The 19,391-nt window shown below is 42.9% G+C and overlaps 1 protein-coding gene across 4 annotated transcripts in view; it reads left to right on the top strand.

Moving 5' to 3' along the window:
* The first annotated feature begins 1,933 nt into the window (after window positions 1–1,933).
* The window catches only part of GPR155 (G protein-coupled receptor 155), a 40,614-nt gene continuing 23,156 nt past the window's right edge, over window positions 1,934–19,391 (top strand). For 3 of the 4 annotated variants that reach the window (XM_075429906.1, XM_075429903.1, XM_075429905.1), the window contains exons 1-2: window positions 8,750–8,946; window positions 14,990–15,495. In XM_075429906.1, the coding sequence (XP_075286021.1) occupies window positions 15,003–15,495 (493 nt within the window). In that variant the 5' untranslated portion in view covers window positions 8,750–8,946; window positions 14,990–15,002. Of the gene's footprint in view, window positions 2,108–8,749; window positions 8,947–14,989; window positions 15,496–19,391 lie in introns of those variants that run through there. The other variant, XM_075429904.1, reaches the window with a different exon arrangement.

Below are 19,391 nucleotides of genomic sequence, written 5' to 3'. Positions count from 1 at the left end.
TTGTTGTGTTCACGCAAGGATGGGAGCTTGGGTGGTTCCTTATCTCACATCCTACCTTGACTTGAAGCAAGCACGTGAAATGGAGCCTTTCCTGTCCCCCATTCTAGCAGAAACATCAGTATGCTCAGCGCTGCCGGAGAGCCCTCGTGGGCCCCGCTGAGCCGCAGAGGGCACAGGGAGCCCACGCGGCTTGAAGGCCAAGCACTCCCAAGCCATGAGAGCAAAAGGCGGCTGAAGCACTCGGGGCGCTTGCGAAGACAGCAAGGTAAAGGCTACAGGCAAAAGTCTAGGCTTATATACCCCAGCCTCTGCCATGTGCATTTTGATACTGGAGCTAGCGCACCTCGCAAATGGCGACCGTTGCACTGTTTGGCAGAGACTCCAGAGCCCGTGGGTACTTTCCCTGCCGCCTGAACGCCAGCCCTCGCCCCAGACTGCTGAAGTCCTGCTGTTGAGGGGGGTTTTCCTCCCTATTCAAAATAAAATCCTTCACTTCTGCTGTGTGGGCAGTAGCTTGGGTTACTTACAAAGCTCAGGAACCTCTCTGTTTGCAAACATAGAGCTATCCTGTCCCTTTCCTCTAAATACCTCCCTTATTCTCCTCAGCCGTGCCTGCAGGACTGCTGCTGCACCCTCACCCCAGCGCCTGCCAGCTGCGGGCTTGGTGTGTCCACTCCAGCTTGCCGCTGGTTTGAAAGCAGAAGTCCTGCCATGGGCTTTAGAGGAGCTGGCACAAGCCCTTCACCCTCCCTCCCGTGCATGCACTGGCCGCTCGTCTGGCAGGGAGGGAAAGCGTAAACCTGTTTTTTTAGTAGCAAACGTTTCTCATACAAGTCCAAGGGCAAGCATGCATCGCGCCATGAGAAACCTCGTGTGTCCGTGTTTGTTGTTCACGAGGCAGGTGGGAATAGGGCTGAGGCACCTCCAGCCTCGGAATTTCTCTTTGTGCTGAGAAATGCTCGGCCTCCGGCGCAGGAGGGGCTGGGTGTCCTCGAAGTCATCTCGGCTGCGCACTCCCAGAGTTCGGAGGCTCAACGCTTCGTGGAAGAGCGTGTCAGTTTCCCTGCAATCATCACCAGGGAATTTTATTTTAAAAACTTATTTCTAGAGCTCGCTTGTTCTAGTATTTAACTGGCTTGTATCCCCCCCCATTTTCACACAGAAAATTACATATTTTCAGGAAAGGCTGCAGTCTCCAGAGCAGGTGACAAGGCCGAGCCCGAACGGCAGAGCCCGCCCAGCCCTGCTGCAGCGCAGGGGCGCGACCAGGCCCTCCCCGCAGCCGGGCACTGCGCGCTGCCGGGCGGAGCCAGCGGGTGCGGGGCTGCGGGCGCGGGCCCGGCTGCCAGAGCTCCCCTCCAGGCCGCCTCGGCCGGCCGCACCGGCCCCGGCTCCGGCTGCGGCTCCGCGCCTGCCTCGGCAGCGGCCCGCGTGCCGCCAGCGCCGCCGCGCGCCCGGAGGGGGGCGCTGGGGGGGGCGCCGTCGCGTGCCGGGGTTGCGTGAGGCCGAAGCGCGCGGCGCGCCTCAGACCCCCCTAGGTACCGCCTGTAACGGAGAGTTTAACGGCAGCTGGGGGGAAGAGCTGGAAAAACAACCAAAACCCACCCTTTTTGATGGAAAAAGTGGAGTGGGAGTAACAGATGGCTGTAAGGCGGCCGCTCTGACGAGACCGCAGTCTCAAAACCAGTGTTTACTCAAATATGCCACAGAAGAAAGAAATTCCTTTGCATTGCGAGTCACAGCCAGTCTGGCAGTCCGTGCGCGATTACAGCACTGGCCACGAATTTAAATGAAGTGCCAGACTGCTGAATGTAATCAGGAACAGGCACGAGGGGGGGGCACCGTCAGGGAAGAACCCGCGGGTCGCGGGGGGAGACTTGCGCCAAAAGCAGAGGTACAGCAGCCGCACGCGCAGAAGAGTTCAGGCAGAAGAGGGTGTATTGGTATAAAGTAACAGGAAGGACGGTGTGCTACAGCGGTGGCGAAATGAAGGAGAAATAGATGAACGAGAAATAAATGAACAAAGACCTACTGGATTTCTGCCAAAGGAGACAAAGCGGTGCAATTCATACGTTCGTTGGATTACGTTTAAACTGAGTTTGTGGAGGTAATGAATAGTCACCAGCAAGATGGTGGGATATGGCATGATCGCAAACAGAAACGTAGTGGAGAGAGTTTGAAGAGGTTTGGGTCATGTTCTGAAAAAATTTCCAAAGCTTTTAATTTGTGATGCCAAAATTGGTTGTGTGGTTTATTTTTTTGTTTGGGGGGTTTGTTTTGTTTGTTTCTTTACTAATCAATTGCTTGCTGAATAAGCTACAGGTGCAGCAGATCACACATCAGAAACAGCTTATTTAAAGTGGTTTGCTTTAGCATAGTTTTCCTGAGCAAAGCAACATTTACTAACTTGTGTGCAATACTGATAACTCTTCATTCTTTTCCTTTTATTTTGTTTTGGAGGAATCAGGCTAAATTTGAGTAGTCTTACCATGACTGAGATGTTAAAGAGTACTGAGAACATGTAAGTAGCAAGCTACCTATGTCAAAATGAATGAATGGGTTTTCTTAGGTCAAGAAAAAGCTGTAACTCTTATGTCCTGTTCTTAATAATTTCACCACATGCTGTTAGTCATGTGGGTATGTGAAAATGTAAAAAAATATTTTAAGTGTCTAAATACAGTAGGTACAGCTCTAACAATAATATGAGGCAAACAGTCAAGACTTGATAATCATTTTCCACATACAGCATTCAAAACCACTACATTAAAATAGTGATTTATTTGCAGGCTTTTGCATACTTTTTTCTTTTTTTTTCCTCCTAGTCAGACTGGTTAACTTGTTAACTCATCTTTGAGCACTTGTATTTGACGTCAGCCTTTTTGCTGAGTCAAGTAACAGGTTGATACCCTAGCATCAATGACGGAATTTATACATTTAGGAGGTCTCTGCAACATCGTTTTGTTCCCCCTGAAAGCAATTGCAGAAAAAAAATCTCACAGTATTGAAATTGTATGGGGCTTACTGAATTCAGTGCAATCCAATCTGAACTTTTTTTTGTTACTTTTTGCTTTAGAGAGGTGAATTTCACTGTGCATAACATTTACTGCTCTTGCTTACAAGAGCAGTCCATTTCAACAGACCTGAAAGTACATAAGTACTGCTGAACTTTTAGTTTGACTTTCTGCAAGCTGACCATATTAGCCTCAGGTATTTTCTTGTGGCAGGTAGAATATTTTGAAGACTATAGTTGCACCTACAGCTCTGTGACACACAGGTAACATGTGCCCCTGTCTCAGCCGCAGAACAAAGTGGAAGTGAATGAGTACGGCATAGTAAATGTGGACTTTGCAAAACCAGCTTGAATGTACACATTGTTTTACAGAAGATATTGTATCAAAAACACCAATTAAGTTCTCATAATCAGCATAGATAATAAGGGGTACTACTGCGAAACTGTAGATGAGCAGGAAAATAGCTTTCTTGAGAAGGAAGATGTTTTTCAAAGGTGTTCCGAGGTAATTGAAGTGAATGTAAACATCCAGTGCATCCCTCATTTCTGGGTTAACAATCTTTGAGCTTGGGTAACAGCACCTGGGTAGGCATTCTCCCGGCCCCCAGGGCTAGATTGCTCTCAGGGACACAGATGCTGGGGTTTTCATGGTGTTTAAGCCTCAAAAGTTTGGGAAATTCTTTCATGGGACTGTTAAACACTTTCACATTGACACCCCTCTCCAGAGAAGAAATCCAGGGGCCTACTGCCTGTCTTTAGATCAGTTTTCCTCCTTGTTTCTTAACTGCCTCATCAAACATAGGTATATTGTAAGCTATAGTTTATTTTCCAGTAACCATGTGAGTCAGTGTAAGCGACCAGACACATCTAGATACAGATAAGCACTTCATGTTCTTCCTGAACATCCTATGCACAACTGCAAGAGAGCAGACATTAGAAAACAACAAACTTTCTGAATCCTGAACTACATTTTTAGATAACCGAAGCTAGACATGCATTTTCACGTGGAGCCAGTGAAGAAAATTTAACAGAGGTTGAGCGCAGGTCCCTGCCTTGTGCGTTATATCGTCCATTTACCTGGTAAGTAGTGAGCAGCGTTAGAACAGTTCTTCTTCCAGTGCTAGAGTTACAAGGCCATGTTGTCTATAGGCATAATTGCAATTTTCATATAAAATTTGGCTTGTTGTCAATAACCAAGGAGCATTGAGTAAGTATTTTTCCTGTAATTGAATATAAGAAGATTACCTAAGAAGTGCTAGTCTCTCCACCCATTGTTGTAATTGCTATGTTAGTAAGGCATTTAAATTTTTCCATGGTGTTGAAAACTAGGTGTGCAGCTGTCTGGAAATTGCACTGAGATTATACCTGCAGATTTCCGGACAGATTTCATCCTGATGCATTTGCAAACATTCTTGCTGTCTGCTCATACTCTGTATTCTTTTTTCTGACTATTCTTGGAAAAGTTGCTTCCAGTAAATAACCTACTGCGAGGTTATTTAGAGAGATGCTGGTGCTACATTTTCAATCGGTAGTGCTGCTTCGAAGTTCACCTGACACTTCCTATTGTAAAGCAGCGTTGTCTTTCAGTTATCACCATACCCTGACAATGTGGCTATAACTTCCATGCTAGCTCTCTGACTCTTTCTAGAAAAAAACATTGCCACTTGCAGTCTTTTCAGAAACAAACTACAGAAATGTACTTGCTCACAGTAAATTCTTGAGGGCTTTTCTTCAGAATACTCCAGCGTTACAGGCTTTGCAACAAGCGCTTGCAGTTTACCAGTGAAGTAGCCTTCACATCAAGTACAAAGATACATTTGTGATCCCCCTCAAAATCTGTCCAAATTGGCTGCCTTTGAAAAACATGTTTGCATGTGGTCACTGCTAGATCTTAAAAGCTAAATTATCTGAAGCCTGTTCCCATTGAGAGAGTTAAGCCTCTTGCAGCTCCTGTGTGGGACCAGCCTGTATAGGTGTAATTGTCGTAGGTAAATGAGTATGATGAAAGCCACAGGTCAGCAGGACGACTCACGCAATGGTTGCTCCAGCTGCTTTTCACTGGTTGAGCTGAGGCCCAGATCAAAAAGCAGGAGTCAGTCTCCCATACGCTCGGCTGACAGCTTTGGTAGCGCATAAATGGATGGAAACATCAGATTTGAGTAAAAACAGAACAAAACTAAAGGGGCAAAGCAGTTCATGATTATGTAATGGGGGGGGTATGGGAAAGCTCAAGAGGATCAAATTAAGATTTCTGGGCACAACTTTCAGTTTTATGTTCATTTAGTAGCTATTGGAAAGCTTGGCTTTGCAATCCCTGTAATGGTGTCTTCTGTGGTCTACAGCTGAACTGCTGAAGTTGAGTCGCCAGTGGTAGAGGACAGCTGTGATCAAGAGCTGATGGACTGGATAAACCTCCCCTCTCAGTAGTTTATAGACAAAAAGCTTGCCTCTCCTCTGCATTAGTCACACCATTATAGCTATGGTCATTGCTAGTCCAAATGTTGGGGGTTTTTTATTAATGCAGGGGAGGCTTTTTGGTATTTCTATGGGTTGGGTGAGACTCCACAAGAACTGGTGTCCGTGACTGTCACCCTTAGTTTACAAACCTCTTAAAAGGAAAAAGAAAGTAAACTATTATAAACCCAGGATGCTGGAACACAAAGAGGCTCCACCCAAAACAAAGGTACATTCAAGGCCAGAAAAAAACGTGTAGCTCAAAGAAAAAGTCTACAGAGCTTTGATTAAGTATTGGGTGAGTAGGGATGAGGTCTTGAACAGTGAGAGAATACTGTCCTTTGCTGTTCCGGGAGGCAGGACTTTGTACAGTCCTTGGGAATATGCAGGAGTATCCTGTGTATCCAGTACTGCATTAGAAAGAATTCTTGACTCCAACGTTAAGTTACCGTTGCTAATTATCCAGGTCAAAAGACACTAACAAACTGTGTTCCTAATGGTTCCCAACCAAGTAGAGAACTGGTCCTGTAATCCAGTGGTTTTGTTACTCATGGTGCTGTTTGGGTGGTACAGTCTGGTTAGTAACGGTTTCATAACAGGGTATGGGGTCAAACCCTGGTTCTCTTCTCTGTTCATCTCAGAAATGGCTGTCAATTACAGTTGCTAGGCTGCTTATAATCTGTTTTAAAAATATAAAATCTTAAGAGGAAATATGCTATATAAAGTCTTAATTATTTATTTTCTTGCATGTCATTTTGCCTTATTTTTTTCTTAGACAGTGGCTATAATTCACATACCTCTCCTTAAATAATTAATCTAAATTCTATATAGAATTGTATTGTGTTTTTTCTATTTTTTGTCTCATCATGTGCCTTTGGTACTACAATTTCATACTTTTTGAGTGTTTCCATTCCTCGGTGTTCCCCAAAAGAAAACACAAGACCCAGGTCAAGTGCACTTTCCTGATCTAGCAGTGTGTATGTGCCAGAGCTCAGATGGAAGTGCAGCCCTCTCTCCCGTAGCTGCTCATTCCCTGGAAAAGCATGCTGTTGGTTGGTGGATAGCAACAGCAATTATGATGATTAGCAATTATAATGAGCAGCCTATCCAGCCAAATTTACGCTTTTGTTAAAATAATGCACTGAATGATGATCATATTTTAAAATACTTTATTAAATGCTGAATCACTAGTGATCTTTTTAAAAGGAAGAAATGAGTCCAAGAGAAGGGAAGGTATAAATTCTCACCAAAATTTCTTAGTGCAGTCTGGTATGCTGCGTCCCTCTAAGGCATACCATTTCTATAGGGAAGAGTATGAGGCAGAAAGCCAAAAAATCTGAAAGATGCCATTATACTGCACTTCTGAAAACGAATCCAAATCAGTTTCAAAGTGGCCTTTGTCAGGTGCCAAACAGAGAAACCTTAACATTGAATAAATTAACAAAAGAGTCATTTTTATTCGTGTTTGCACCAAAAAGGTCCCACCCTAATGTTACAGCAGGTGAGTATTACCCAACAGGCTGTACCACCTTCCAGTGATAAACGTACATTTGTTGGCACGGCTTTTGTACAACCCCTCACTGATCTTTTGGTTGGGCTGTGTTGGCCCAGTGTAGGGACGGGGAGAGGCAGGCACTGACTTCTGTGTCAGCGTTGCTGCTAAATGTCAACCATGGTCTGTATTAAGGGTCTTCATTTTTAATGCAGCAACACAAAACGTAACTCATTAAGCATCAGTACATTTAAATTAAAATGAAAGCAGACATACAATATCAACAATATAATGCCTTCTAAAAGTTTCCCACAGTCATTTTTAGCCCCACCAGTGTCTATCGCTGTCTGGATTCTTTATGGGATTTCCTTAACCATTTCCTGGCTTCTCATTTAATTCCCTTAAGTATTAATTTTGTTGTTACTATTGATATTGTGGTTCCTCATATATACCATCTGATTTGTTTCTGGTAAGGTTCCTGAAAGTATTTTGACAGTAGACTTTGTAAACTGAACCTAGAATCACAGAATCATGAAGTTTGGAAAAGACCTCTAAGATCATGAAGTCCAACTGTCAACCCAACACCACCACGCCTGCTAAGCCATGTCCTGAAGTGCCACATCTACTTGCGATGAGAAAATTTGTTAGATCATATCCGAGACAGCACTTCATAAACCATCAGTTGTGTCCCAGTTTTTCAGTTGAGCTAGTTCCCCCTTCCCCTGTTTTGGTGGTCTCTGCACGTTATGTGAAAGGGGAAGAGGAACAGTGCTGTGTTTTGCCTGAAGTTCCCAGTTTGGAGGGGGAAACTACGGAGCACGTAGGCTGGATGGCACTACGTCTGCCGGAAAAGCTTACTTCTTCCAGTTAGGACACCTGATGCGATATGCCTGCTACACTTCACAAAGTAAGAGAAGCTGTTTTGGGTCAAATAAACTATGGAAGAAAGTGTGCAGTAGACAGAATTTTACACTTGCCCTCTTTGCAGCAGCAGTATCTGGCTTCGTTCCTAGAAAATGGGCAGTGCTTACCTTCGTCTAGTCACTTGCATTAAAAATGGGAAGCCATGAGGAAGCTGGATGCTCTTTTTTAGAAGCATTTAATTTTTACTGGGGAGCTCGTTGTCCGTCTGACCTGCCTCGGGGAGCTGGCGCCACGTGGAAGACACGGCATTTTGTTTTAGGTGTTGTTTCCAAGCACTCCCAACTGCTAAAAAAGTGGCAACTGGTGCAGAGAGCTCGGGGATCAGGAGGGCCGGGGGCCAGCCCCGCTATCGGCCCCCGCCGAGCTGCGGGCGGCAGCGTGGCTCGGGCAGATAAAGGTCGGCGAGCCCCGCGCTGGGCGCCGCTCCGGGCGGGGGCTCTGTTTTGCCTCACGCCCGCCGGGAGGCAGCGCCTCTCAGCCGGGCCGGGGGCCCGGTGGCAGCGGGCGCCTCGGTCTGCTCTGGGGAGAAGCCGGCGGGGGCTTATTCCGCTCCCGGCAGGGAAGGCGGCTCCCGGGAGCGGCAGAAGCCCTCGGGGCAGAGGCCGCACCCGGGCCGCCGCGGAGGGCTTCGCCCGCCGGCTGAGGGGCCTGGCCGCGCGCCGCCGCCATCTTGCGGCTGATCCCTCCCCCCCGCCGGCGGCTGCCGCGCAGCCCTGCGCCCCTGCCCGCCCGCAGCCCGCCCGCGGGCCCCGCACGGCGCGGCTGGGCGCCGGCCCGGGCCTGGCCTCCGGCGAGCGGGGCGGGCGGCGGGGGGCGGTGCGCGGCAGCGGCGCTCCCCCTGCGGCGGGGGCCTCGGGGCCGGCCCCGGCCCCGCCGGGTACTGAGCCGGCTGCGAGCGTGCCGGGCTGCCGCTGGCGGGGCGGGCCGGGGCGGGCCGGGCCGGCCCAGCCCTCCCCTCCTGGGCCTTGGTACCGGCGGCTTCGGCCTTGGAGAGGTTCTCACCTTGGCAGAGTACAAATCCTCTATACGCACCCTTGTGTGGAGGCGCCTACCAAAAGCTAAGTAGGTAAGCTGTCCGCCCCTTCCCCGGCTGCTGGCTGTATTTTGTGATGGGACAGCTGTCACGCAGGACGCTGCTGTTGTTTTTTTATCTCTCGGGCGTTTCTGAGTGAAAGTGCTGTGTGCTGGTAGCTGGGGTGGCCGTGGGAAGGAGAGCGGTGATGGGCAAGGAAGGGGCAGACGTGAGACGTTGGTTTGGTTGTGGCTTTCTCGCTGTGAGTCAGAGGATGTTTCACCCCTGTTTGGCAAGTGGGATAAGCGGGGCACTTCTTAAGGGCTGCCAATAATAAATTATAATCTGTATTTTGAAAAGTGTTTTGCCATTTTCTTCAAATTTGCATCTCTTTGTTGACAAGCCCGAAGATGAGCCTAATTGAAAATCAGGGGGAGGTATGTTTTCCATTTGTTTTTCTGGCTAGGTGTTTTGTGCTGTTGGCAACTGTTGCTTCATTTGGTCTTGTATCAACACCCACACTGACAAATTTTGATGGAGCTTGAAGTGTTGCTGTTGTGAGCTCTGCCAGCCGTGTGCTTGGGGCAAGCCTTGGCTTTGCCGGGCTTCCGCCGCTTCTCTGCTGCCCAGGTGCGTTTTTATAGTGACAGCGTAGGGAAAAAAGCGAAAAAGGAAATGTGATCTTGAAGAACAGCTGCTCAGAGACATTTAAGGTCTGGTATTTCTTGTCGCATTGTCTGGATTTCAAACTGGTGGTGGCCCACTTCTGGGATTAATTACTGTTACAGTGTTATCCAGTGCCTGCTTTCTTAGCCCAGTAGAGAGAAAGGTAAAAATTGCGGTTAACTTGCAGAACTGCAGTAGTCATTTCTTCCCACTTTTATTGTTGTAACTCTCGAAAGTTGCTTCCTCTTTGACTTACTGTACAAACTTTTACGCAAACATACATATAGCATGTTCTTATCGGAGCTGCGGATGAGGTGCTAGAGCTGCTATGAATGGTAGCTCTTCCTGCTCCGATTCCATTTTCAGCCTTCTGAATAAAATAATGTGTCATCCTTGGGATGTTTCCACATTGCATTAAAGTAGGAAATGAGGTCACATTGTGGGATATAATTTATGAACAATGTGCACAGCCTTGGCAGTGTCACCAGAATTCTCCTGAGAGTGGTTATCAGCTGAAAGCTTGAGAGTGAGAGACCAGAGAGATGTACATTGAGGTATCTCTTCTACTCTCTTATATCGTCTTTGACTTTCATTAAAAAAGGAGATGAAAGGAATTTTCCTGCCGGAAAAAGAGACAACTTCTCTATTTCGGTACTCGACGAGGAACCTGATATTGCTTAACTCACAGCTGCTAGAGAATGGAGTTTCTGGTCTGGTGAATTTTAACACTTTACAAATATTGACAACCTACAAGAGAAGTGGGCAAATATCAGTGCTCCAGTTTGTTTCAAGGGAATTGTAAACTGCATTTGTTCCTTGCTCTCTGTCTATTGTTGGTCTTCATACCAGGCTTCCTCTCGTGCCGGCTGCACTGTCCCTCCTTACGAATGCAAGCTGACAGTCTGGCTGCAAGCAGCTATGCTTGACAGGCGACAGCAGACAAGACAGTGTTATTCCTAAAAGCTTTGTCTGGAGTTCCCAGCAATGCAGCTGTGGCTGAGTTTTCAAGGATTCAAATCTCAGTCCCTGAAGGGATAACCACATATCGTATGTCCTATGGAGTCAAAGCTAAGAGCTTTCCTTTGGGACTGTGTTATATTTCCTTATTTTAGTGTCATTTGACTAGTTAAATTCTTACATCTACTGTAAGAATAGACAAGTTTGTGAGGTTTTGGGTCAGATCAATATATTTGATTTCATTAAGAACTGTTAATTGAAGACATTTTGGTAATGTAAGGTTTTGGGTCAGATCAATATATTTGATTTCATTAAGAACTGTGAATTGAAGACATTTTGGCCTATGTGAGATGCTGGTGTGACTTAAGCCCCAGATGTGATAAGGCTGTATGTTAAATCTGCGATTAGTCGTTACACAATCTCACAACAGTTATGTAAATGCATGTATCCTGTAGAGCCAAAGGGGCCGAGAGATGTATTCACTCTGTTAAGCAACACACTGTGCAAGAGCTTGCATTTCTGGAAATTACCCACTGCTCTGCAATAGATAATCTGTATTAAATGTGAATGTTTTGGGATGTGTGCATCTCTGGAGCTGAAGGGAGGCTCAAAGCCCTGCGAGGAGTGCCAATAGCAGCTTTACTGCGATGCGGTTTCTTTGAAACTCCTGTGGTTCACCAAGAATTGGGCCTGACTGACTTCACAAGGCCCCTTGTGCTGAAGTTCAAGGTGAAGATAGCCTGAAGGAAAGCTGAAGGAATATTTGTGGTGCTTTACAAAAGGTGGTTTAGGATGTGTGGGCGTATATCCATGTCAGTTTTGATCTAGTGAGGAAGATACAGGATTTAACACATGCAACTGACTGATACAACTAGAGAGTCTGTCTTCTGCCTGTTTATTTCAGTCCTGAATTATAAAATGGGGGCAAAAGCACTTCTGTATTTTGTAGTGATTTAATGAGGAGAAATAATAACTTCAATACAGAGAGAGGTGTTTAATTTAGGCACAATTTTGCCTTAAAAGTATGGGCTTGTGTGGCTTTATTGATAGACTTGCCTGTGAAGGCTTAGTTTGTGCAAGCAAAAAGCCTGCATAGCTCAAACCACTTCTCGGGAGAGAAAGAGAGGAAGATATCATAGTGGTAAAAGTCCTTCCCACTATATAACTGTATGTAGCCTGTGGCTTTTGTGAGTAAGAATATCAGAAAATAAATTTTGTCATTAGTATTGACACAGTTGTAAAAGATAGGGCCTTGGATAAGAAGGCACAGAGGATGAGAAGGAATTGCAGAATTTAGGAATAGATACAGCTAAAATACAGTTCCACTACAGAGCAAATGTTGCATTTGGTTGAAAAAGCTTCACGTTTATCTTATTTCTGAAAAAATACCTCAGCAGGGCAGGGAGTAGATTGAACACATTGCATTGCCAGGAGCGTGACCTCTATGCGGTGCTGCAACCTTGAAGAATTTGAGGTGGGGCTTTGCCAAAAACCTGCTTTTCCCTTTACAGCAAGCGTAGAATGTGGCTGGCTTCTTTCAAGAATTCAGTGTCGGAAATCCATCTCTGATCCTCTTTTGGACATATTACAAATCCCAACAACTTCCTTGAGTTCTGCTAGTAGAAGAAATAGTTTGTTGTCTGCTTTATTTCTTACAAGTTTTTCCATTGTTCTGTAGTAGATAATACTTTGACCTTCTGGTCCAAATACCTCTGGGTGAATGCATCATCTATAACATAAAAAAAAAATTACAACCTTTACAATAAGCCCTGCTTGGAGACTCATTTTCCTTGGGAGAGGAGGTTGCCAAGGCTACTGAACAGATTTGGATGATGCAGCTGCTCAGTCCAGATAAATTACAACTGCATTGTAGGATTGCTTACTAAAAGCCTCAGGCATAAATAAAAGTCGTGAGTCAAAGAGTTTATGCTACATGTGAAGAAGTATATGCTGGATGCCAGGATGTGAAATAGAGCATACAAGATCTCACCTTTGCTCTGATCTGCTGTACTTATTTATTTACCTGGCTGTTGCGAGTTCTCTGTTCCATGAGGACAGGATACAAAGAGGCTGGGAAGACTCTTAAACTAGTCATTAATTTGCACAGATCTAGCCATTGTGCTGTACAAAGCACTGATTTGGGAAATGGAAATCTCTGCTTTGCCACTGATACGATAAATGACTTACAGCAAATCAGTCTGCCTTTGCCTTAGTTTCTATCTCTGTGAAATGGGGTAAATTATCTTGACTTTCTTTCCAGACTAGCTTATGACTTCGTCATGTCAAAATTTTGTATGTAGAGTTAGCTGATAGACTGCATGTGTTTCAGAGCTGTATCACCAAAGCCATATCTGTTTCTGGCAAGACCTTGCTGTTAACCACTGAATACTGATGTTTGGTGTCCTCTGTCTTCATCTGATTTGCAGACTTTACATGTCTTCTTGCATACAGAACATGCTGTGTTATAGTCAGCCCTTTCAAAGGGGATCACGGGTAACAAGTGAAGATCGGGAGTCACAAGACCTATCTGTTGTACATAAATACTTAATGCATACTTTAATGTCATGGGTCTGAAGAATTGTGTGTAGGAATACGGGTAAGCAATAGGGTGATGAATTAGATCATTGGCCACTATGTCACGTAGATCTCTTGCTAACTGGAACATGTATCATTAGCACAGGATACTCAACACTGGGAGAGGTCAAAGTTGCACAAAGCAAGGTACTAGCCTGGAGGGTGATAAGATGATTTGATCTCTCAGCCTTTTGTGAAGCTAGAGGGGGCCTCGCCGAATGTTTTTGTGCCACAGTGGAGAAGCTACAATTCTTGGTCAAATTTCTCTTCCTTGCCTGGCACTCACTTGTAAGGGCTATTCTTCTTGTTATTCCATGATAGGTGAAGAGGACATAAGCTTAGACTGTAAAATAATATGAAAGCAGGGTTTTTTTGATGTGTGGAAATGAGTCTGTAGAAGGATGTACAAAAAAAGAACTGACAGACTATGAAGATTTTCCTTGCAACAAAGTTATAGATGAATATGAATTCAGTATGTTTGCATTTCCCTCAAATCAGAGGATGTTGTAAACTTTGTCACTCACCTCTAGCAAAATAGATACATGGCACCGAGTATGGCTGAGGGAGCATCTTTCTGAGAGAAAAGGAGAACAGTGTCAGGCTCATTGGAGTTGAATTGACAGCAGGATATTCATAAAAGAGATCGTAGAAGACAGGCTGAAATGATAGTTTTAATAGAAGAAGATAGGTCTGGATTAGAGAGATGTATGACTCATCTATTTATAATTGAGTAAGTGCTTATGAAAATTCACAGGCAGAGGATGTAGGGATACAAGAGGAACAAGGAAGGAGCCCTGTCAGCACCCACAGAAATTTAGAGGGATCCTCTTATAGGATCAAGTAGAGGTGGGAGGGGCATTAGGAGGAGCTGTAATTACTAAGGATATGGGAAGGGCAAAATTTCAAGAAGAGGATGATTATGATAAAGGTGTGTGATGGTCACAAGGAATGAAAACGGAATGCCAATTCTGAGAGTTTAAGAAGATTTGGGCCTTTCAGGATTTTGGTAAGAGCTGTTTCAGGGGCAGAACCTAGATTAAATCGGCTCTAAAGATGGAGGTGAAGGAGGACTCCCGACTGTGCGTAAAGCTGTGCATGTGGAAACGGAGGTGAACAGCAGTAGTCAAAGGGAGGTCAAGCCCGGGATTTTAATATTGGGAGTTTAAAGTGTATTTTTATTGTGAAGGAGAAAGAATTAAGTAGGATGTGGTTTAGAGAGGACCTGAGATAAGATATCCTGGGGCAAACAAAAAGAGTTAGAAAAGAAAACTAACAATTTGATAGTTGAAAGAAAATAGTATTTGAGAATTGTAGTTGGGAATTGACAGTGAGCTGCGAAGGTAAGAAATGTTACAAGCTTCTAATGAGTATGTAAAGAGTCTTGTGCTATTCTGTTAGACAGTTAACTAGGCTTGTAATGGTAGTCCAGGAAAGTGAGGAATATACACTGAGAATTTAGCAATTACTGCTTTCTGAAACAATGACTGGAAAGTGTTGAAGGGTTGTGATTTAGTCTAGATGATGTTTAGATCCTAGAGTAATAACAAAAAAAATCTTTGTGATATCTCCTTTCCTTCCAATGGATTTTTTGCTTTTTGAATGCCTGATCTATGTTTAATTTGAATATTTCAGTGTCACCCTCAAATTTCTTCGGGAATTTTTAGCCTCTATCAATTGTCTTGTTGAATTGTGTGGGCTTGTGAGAAGATAATGTGTGTATGGAATGATTTTTCAGCGTTCTTTCTCAGAGTTGTGTCTCTTTAACTACTTATTATTTGTTTCATTATTTACTTGTAAGACACTTGTGAGTGTAAACTCTTCTGTCAGTAAGCCTGATACCATAAACATTCACAAACAGAGCTTTGGAAGTTAATAAATAATTTTTCTCTCTTTTTAACAGATGAGATCATTTCATGCTCTTTCTTTGGAAGAGGTGGACAAAGGAAATGGATAGCTATTCAGACTTCATTGCAAAGAACCTCTCGTCTTCAGCTAATATGTCTGTTTCTTTGTCTGGACAAGCTGGACTCAATACCACTGGCGGTACTCCTTCTATGTCAATAAGCAGGCTTTTTCCAGCCCTGTTAGAATGCTTTGGAATAATTCTTTGTGGCTACATAGCTGGAAGAGTCAACATTATCACATCAACTCAGGCCAGAGGACTGGGAAATTTTGTGTCCCGTTTTGCACTCCCAGCTCTACTGTTCAAAAACATGGTGGTACTTAACTTTTCTAATGTGAATTGGTCCTTCCTGTACAGTATTTTAGTTGCCAAAGCTGCTGTGTTTTTCTTAGTCTGTGTTTTAACTTTGTTGGTAGCCAGTCCTGAGAACAGATTTAGCAAAGCAGGTTTGTTCCCTATTTTTGCTACACAAAGCAATGACTTTGCACTGGGATATCCGATAGGTAAGTAGTTCCTTAAGCTTTTGTCTTTAAAAGTATTTTTCAGTGTTGTAGATGTGTTTGCTTTTATTTTTCCATAATTTGAGAGTGACTTCTGAACTGAAGTTACAAGCTAAGCCACTTCTCAAGTCACATTTATTAACCACAGACCACGGACTTTTGATAAGGGAAGAAAACTGTCAGCTGCTATGGATGAGACAGAATTTAAAACAATCCAACTGCAGTTGTCTGTGTGATGTTGTCATGTTAAAGTAGATCAGGTTTTTTTTAAAAAAAGGATTAAAAATATAGTTTCAAAATTGGTGTAAATCACCTTACACTTACTGCAGGCAGTTTTCCTTATGGGAAACGGCCAGAGTTTCCCTCGAGACTAAAATTCTTTGCTTCACAAAATATGAGCCTGTACCTGTGGCCTCTGAAATAGCTGTAGTGGGGTTTGTGTTAGTTTGGCATTATCTCTTGGTTTAGCTCAAAAAGATAATTTAGCCATAATGTTCGTGTCTACTGGCTGTGGGGTGTGTGACAAACTTTCAGTCTGTTCAGAAGAAACTTCTCTTTTTTGTTCTATGTAACATTATTTATGTAGCAAATCATGCTTTATCCCTTAATCTTTACTCTATTGTGGCCAGTAGACATGCTTTAGGATGTAGACTTGGAAGAAGCCAGTCTTTGAAAAGCAAGATAGCTGCGTGATTTGTGGTAACTTGCATTTGTGTATCTCAAATGGGAGTTTTATGTGGCTGTGGTGCCATTCTCGGGATGTGTAACTAACCACCAGTCCAGTGGAGCTAAAAAACGAGCAAACAAAAAACAAAGAGGCATTCAGAGTATAACTTGTGTAACTATACTCATGTTCTTGTAAGCCTATATTATGAATTCCAAGCAACATCAGTTATCAAACATAATTTCATGTCTTTTGCCAATCTGCAAGGCTATTATTTTCTTCCCTTTTGATAAGCAGGATTTTTTTTTTATTTTTCCTTTTTGTAGGTTTTTTTACTGGTATGTTAATATGCTTTTAGCAATATGTACTATGGTACTTAAGGCATGATCTGGAGTTGTGGCAGGCTTCTCCCACCTGCTGCTGTCTGAATTGCAGCGCTTTTTACCTGCCTTGAGAAGCTCTTTTGTGCCACTGCGGCTTTCAGTGCTGCCTCTCCCCAGGCTGACCCGTGTGGCTGGTGTGGGAAAGCACACTGCAGGTATCAGGATCTTCAAAATACACCTCGAGTTGAAGGCATTTGGAGAGGATGCCTGGACTGTGTCATATTTGTTTGCTACTCCCTGAAGAGAGAGTACTCTGTGCCTCTCAAATTGTCTTGAGATCACTCTTATCATCGAGACAAGGTTAAGAACGAAGAAAGAAAGCAAATTAGTTTTAGCAAAGCAAAAAGCAAGGCATTTGATTACAGAGTTTAAAATACAGTTACAAAACATAAGCTTAAACATGCAGTTTCAGATTATATGTAACAACAAGTAGCACCGTATTTTGGATTACTTGAAGAGTTGCCAGGTTTTTTTTCCCTTTTCTAGGGCATCATGCTCAGGAGAATCTTGAATCTTTCATACTCGTTTCAAATTTTTTTGATATGTATAACATATAGACAAATGCAATTGCAAAGTTCTTCTTACATAGGTGAAAATACCCAGTGTCCCTCAGTTGCATCTCCTGAGATTTATTTCTCTTGAGAGAAATCAGAAGTCTATCACAAATAGGGCTGTGAGGATTACATCTATGTTTCTTGGTACTGGATTGAAATGCCAAGTAGAGTTTCTCTTTTTTTTCCAGTTTGAGGTTGTCTGAAAACAATTCCATTGTATCTTTCTAGTTAAAACATTCTTTCTACTTTGAATGACTTTCTTGTCAGATTACACTTTTCTTCAAGTATTTTATGATTTAGAAGATATGATTCATATTTCTTCGATGCGCAATCTAGCCAAATTCACAACATTTAGTTCATTAAGAGCTTTACTGGAATATTTAATGCAAGAGTAACACTGTAGATGCTTAAGGGTTATTTACTTCTTAGAGCTGTTTGTTTCCTTTCCTGTCCTTCTCCCATCCCCAGACTTTCCCCAGTGTTTGGTTCATGCTGTCAGGTGTGCAAACTTCCTACTGTTAGTGGCTTCTCTGAAGTGTTTGCAGGGCTGGGCAGCAAAGAATGCCTGCCTTATTTTTTTTATGTATGATGATGGGTAGTGTTTTGAGCAAAACCTGATCTTTTAATGGAAATACATTTTTGAGGGCTGCTTCATTTGAAATCTGTAAAGGAAAAAGTATCAGTATTGACAAATCTGTGTATTACAATAACACTATTTTAAAAGGCAGTTTGAACTCTTAGATAAAGTCCTGAGTCTTCATCCCCTGTAAGTTTTTTTTTATTTAATAACCACTTCGCTATTTTTTGCTGTTGAGCAAAGATATGCACGTAGGACAATTAAAATACAGATTAAATTTTCAAAGATCACCACTCTCATTTTTCACTAATCACAGTTCTACAGTGCAAACGGTTCAGATGCTGGTTTAGAGTGAAAAACAACTGGTACAGAGGTTTGCTAGCAGACCCGCCAATATAGAATTACTACAATAAAAAGCTTTGTCTGTTTGGTTTTTGTTACTAAGTGAGATGATACAACTCCAGCAGAACAGCTTCATCTAGTCTCCGGTGCTGTATTGTTAAAGCACAGGTGTAGCGGAAGTGTTGTGTGGGTGATGGCTCCAGTTACCATGACTTTAATGGTGCTAATTGTATTAAGCATGAACAACTACAGTGTGGTTTACATGTAATTTTGAGCAACTGGGATGTGGAAAATTGATTTTACTTAAAAAGTATTAAAATATCTTTAATTTCAGTTTTTTGTTATGATCAGCAAGCAGGCACCTTAATTTAATAAAAAGAAAAATTTTCATTGGAGATAGAAGTTCTGGATTATTTTCACTATCTTAATGACTCCTTAAGAGTGTTTTCTTTTTTTTCCCCCACTGACTCAGCAATCTACATTGGTTCCACTTTATGCTACTCAGGAAAATGCATTGTGACTTCATACATCAGTTAAATTACTTATAGAGCTTAATATATAGTATGAAGTATACTGTTTCACTTTACCAAAAATTAATTATTTATTACATTTTTCACTCAGACATTATTTACATGTGACTTGTGTTGAGTTGCATTTGATTGAAATAGGCACTCTGAGTAAAGTAGCGTAAAAGCATCGCTGTAAGGTTTGGAGTTTTAGAAAAATTTGACTTACATAGAAAGTGTCCAGCATGTTTTAAGTGTTTTTATTAATCAGAATATATTTAGTGTTTAAAACCGGCTTGGTAAATGCAGTAAGTAACCACAACCTTGGTAGTTCTGTTCAGTATTTTATTCAGAATTTTAGGACCTGCTGTTGTATATGTACTTTAATTATAGTTTGTAAGAGGAAAAGAACCTTTAGTGCTTTTTCCTATGTATTGGAAATCAACGAGTGGAGACTGTCAGTCTATTCAATCTAAAGAGAAGGCTGTTTATAGTAAATGCTGATTTAGCACTTAGTAGATCCTGTCATTCCAGATGCTTAACTAATACGAAGGTAGAAATCTTTTGGATTTTGAAAAACATAGTCACGAGGGAAAACTTTTGCAGAAAAAGAACAAGTTTAGTATACGGGGAAATGGAAATACCTGCAACATTTGGGTACTCAGTGATCTTAAACTTTATTTAGTAATTTAAGAGTGCGAAGTTATCACATAGATAAGTCTAGTTGGTGTATTTATGCAGTAGGGCTTCCTCTTTTTTATATTCTTTGTAGTACAAATAGAATTGCACCTGCATGTTAAGATATGTCTGCCTGGGGAAGAAAGTATTTCTCTCTAACTTGGGTAGGAAAAACTAAAATGGAGAGCATCACTT

The sequence above is a fragment of the Opisthocomus hoazin genome, chromosome 9, assembly GCF_030867145.1.
Source record: "Opisthocomus hoazin isolate bOpiHoa1 chromosome 9, bOpiHoa1.hap1, whole genome shotgun sequence".
Classification (NCBI taxonomy): Eukaryota; Metazoa; Chordata; class Aves; order Opisthocomiformes; family Opisthocomidae; genus Opisthocomus; species Opisthocomus hoazin.
The sequence above is the reverse complement of the archived record's forward strand: the minus strand, read 5'-3'. Positions and strand labels throughout refer to the sequence as shown.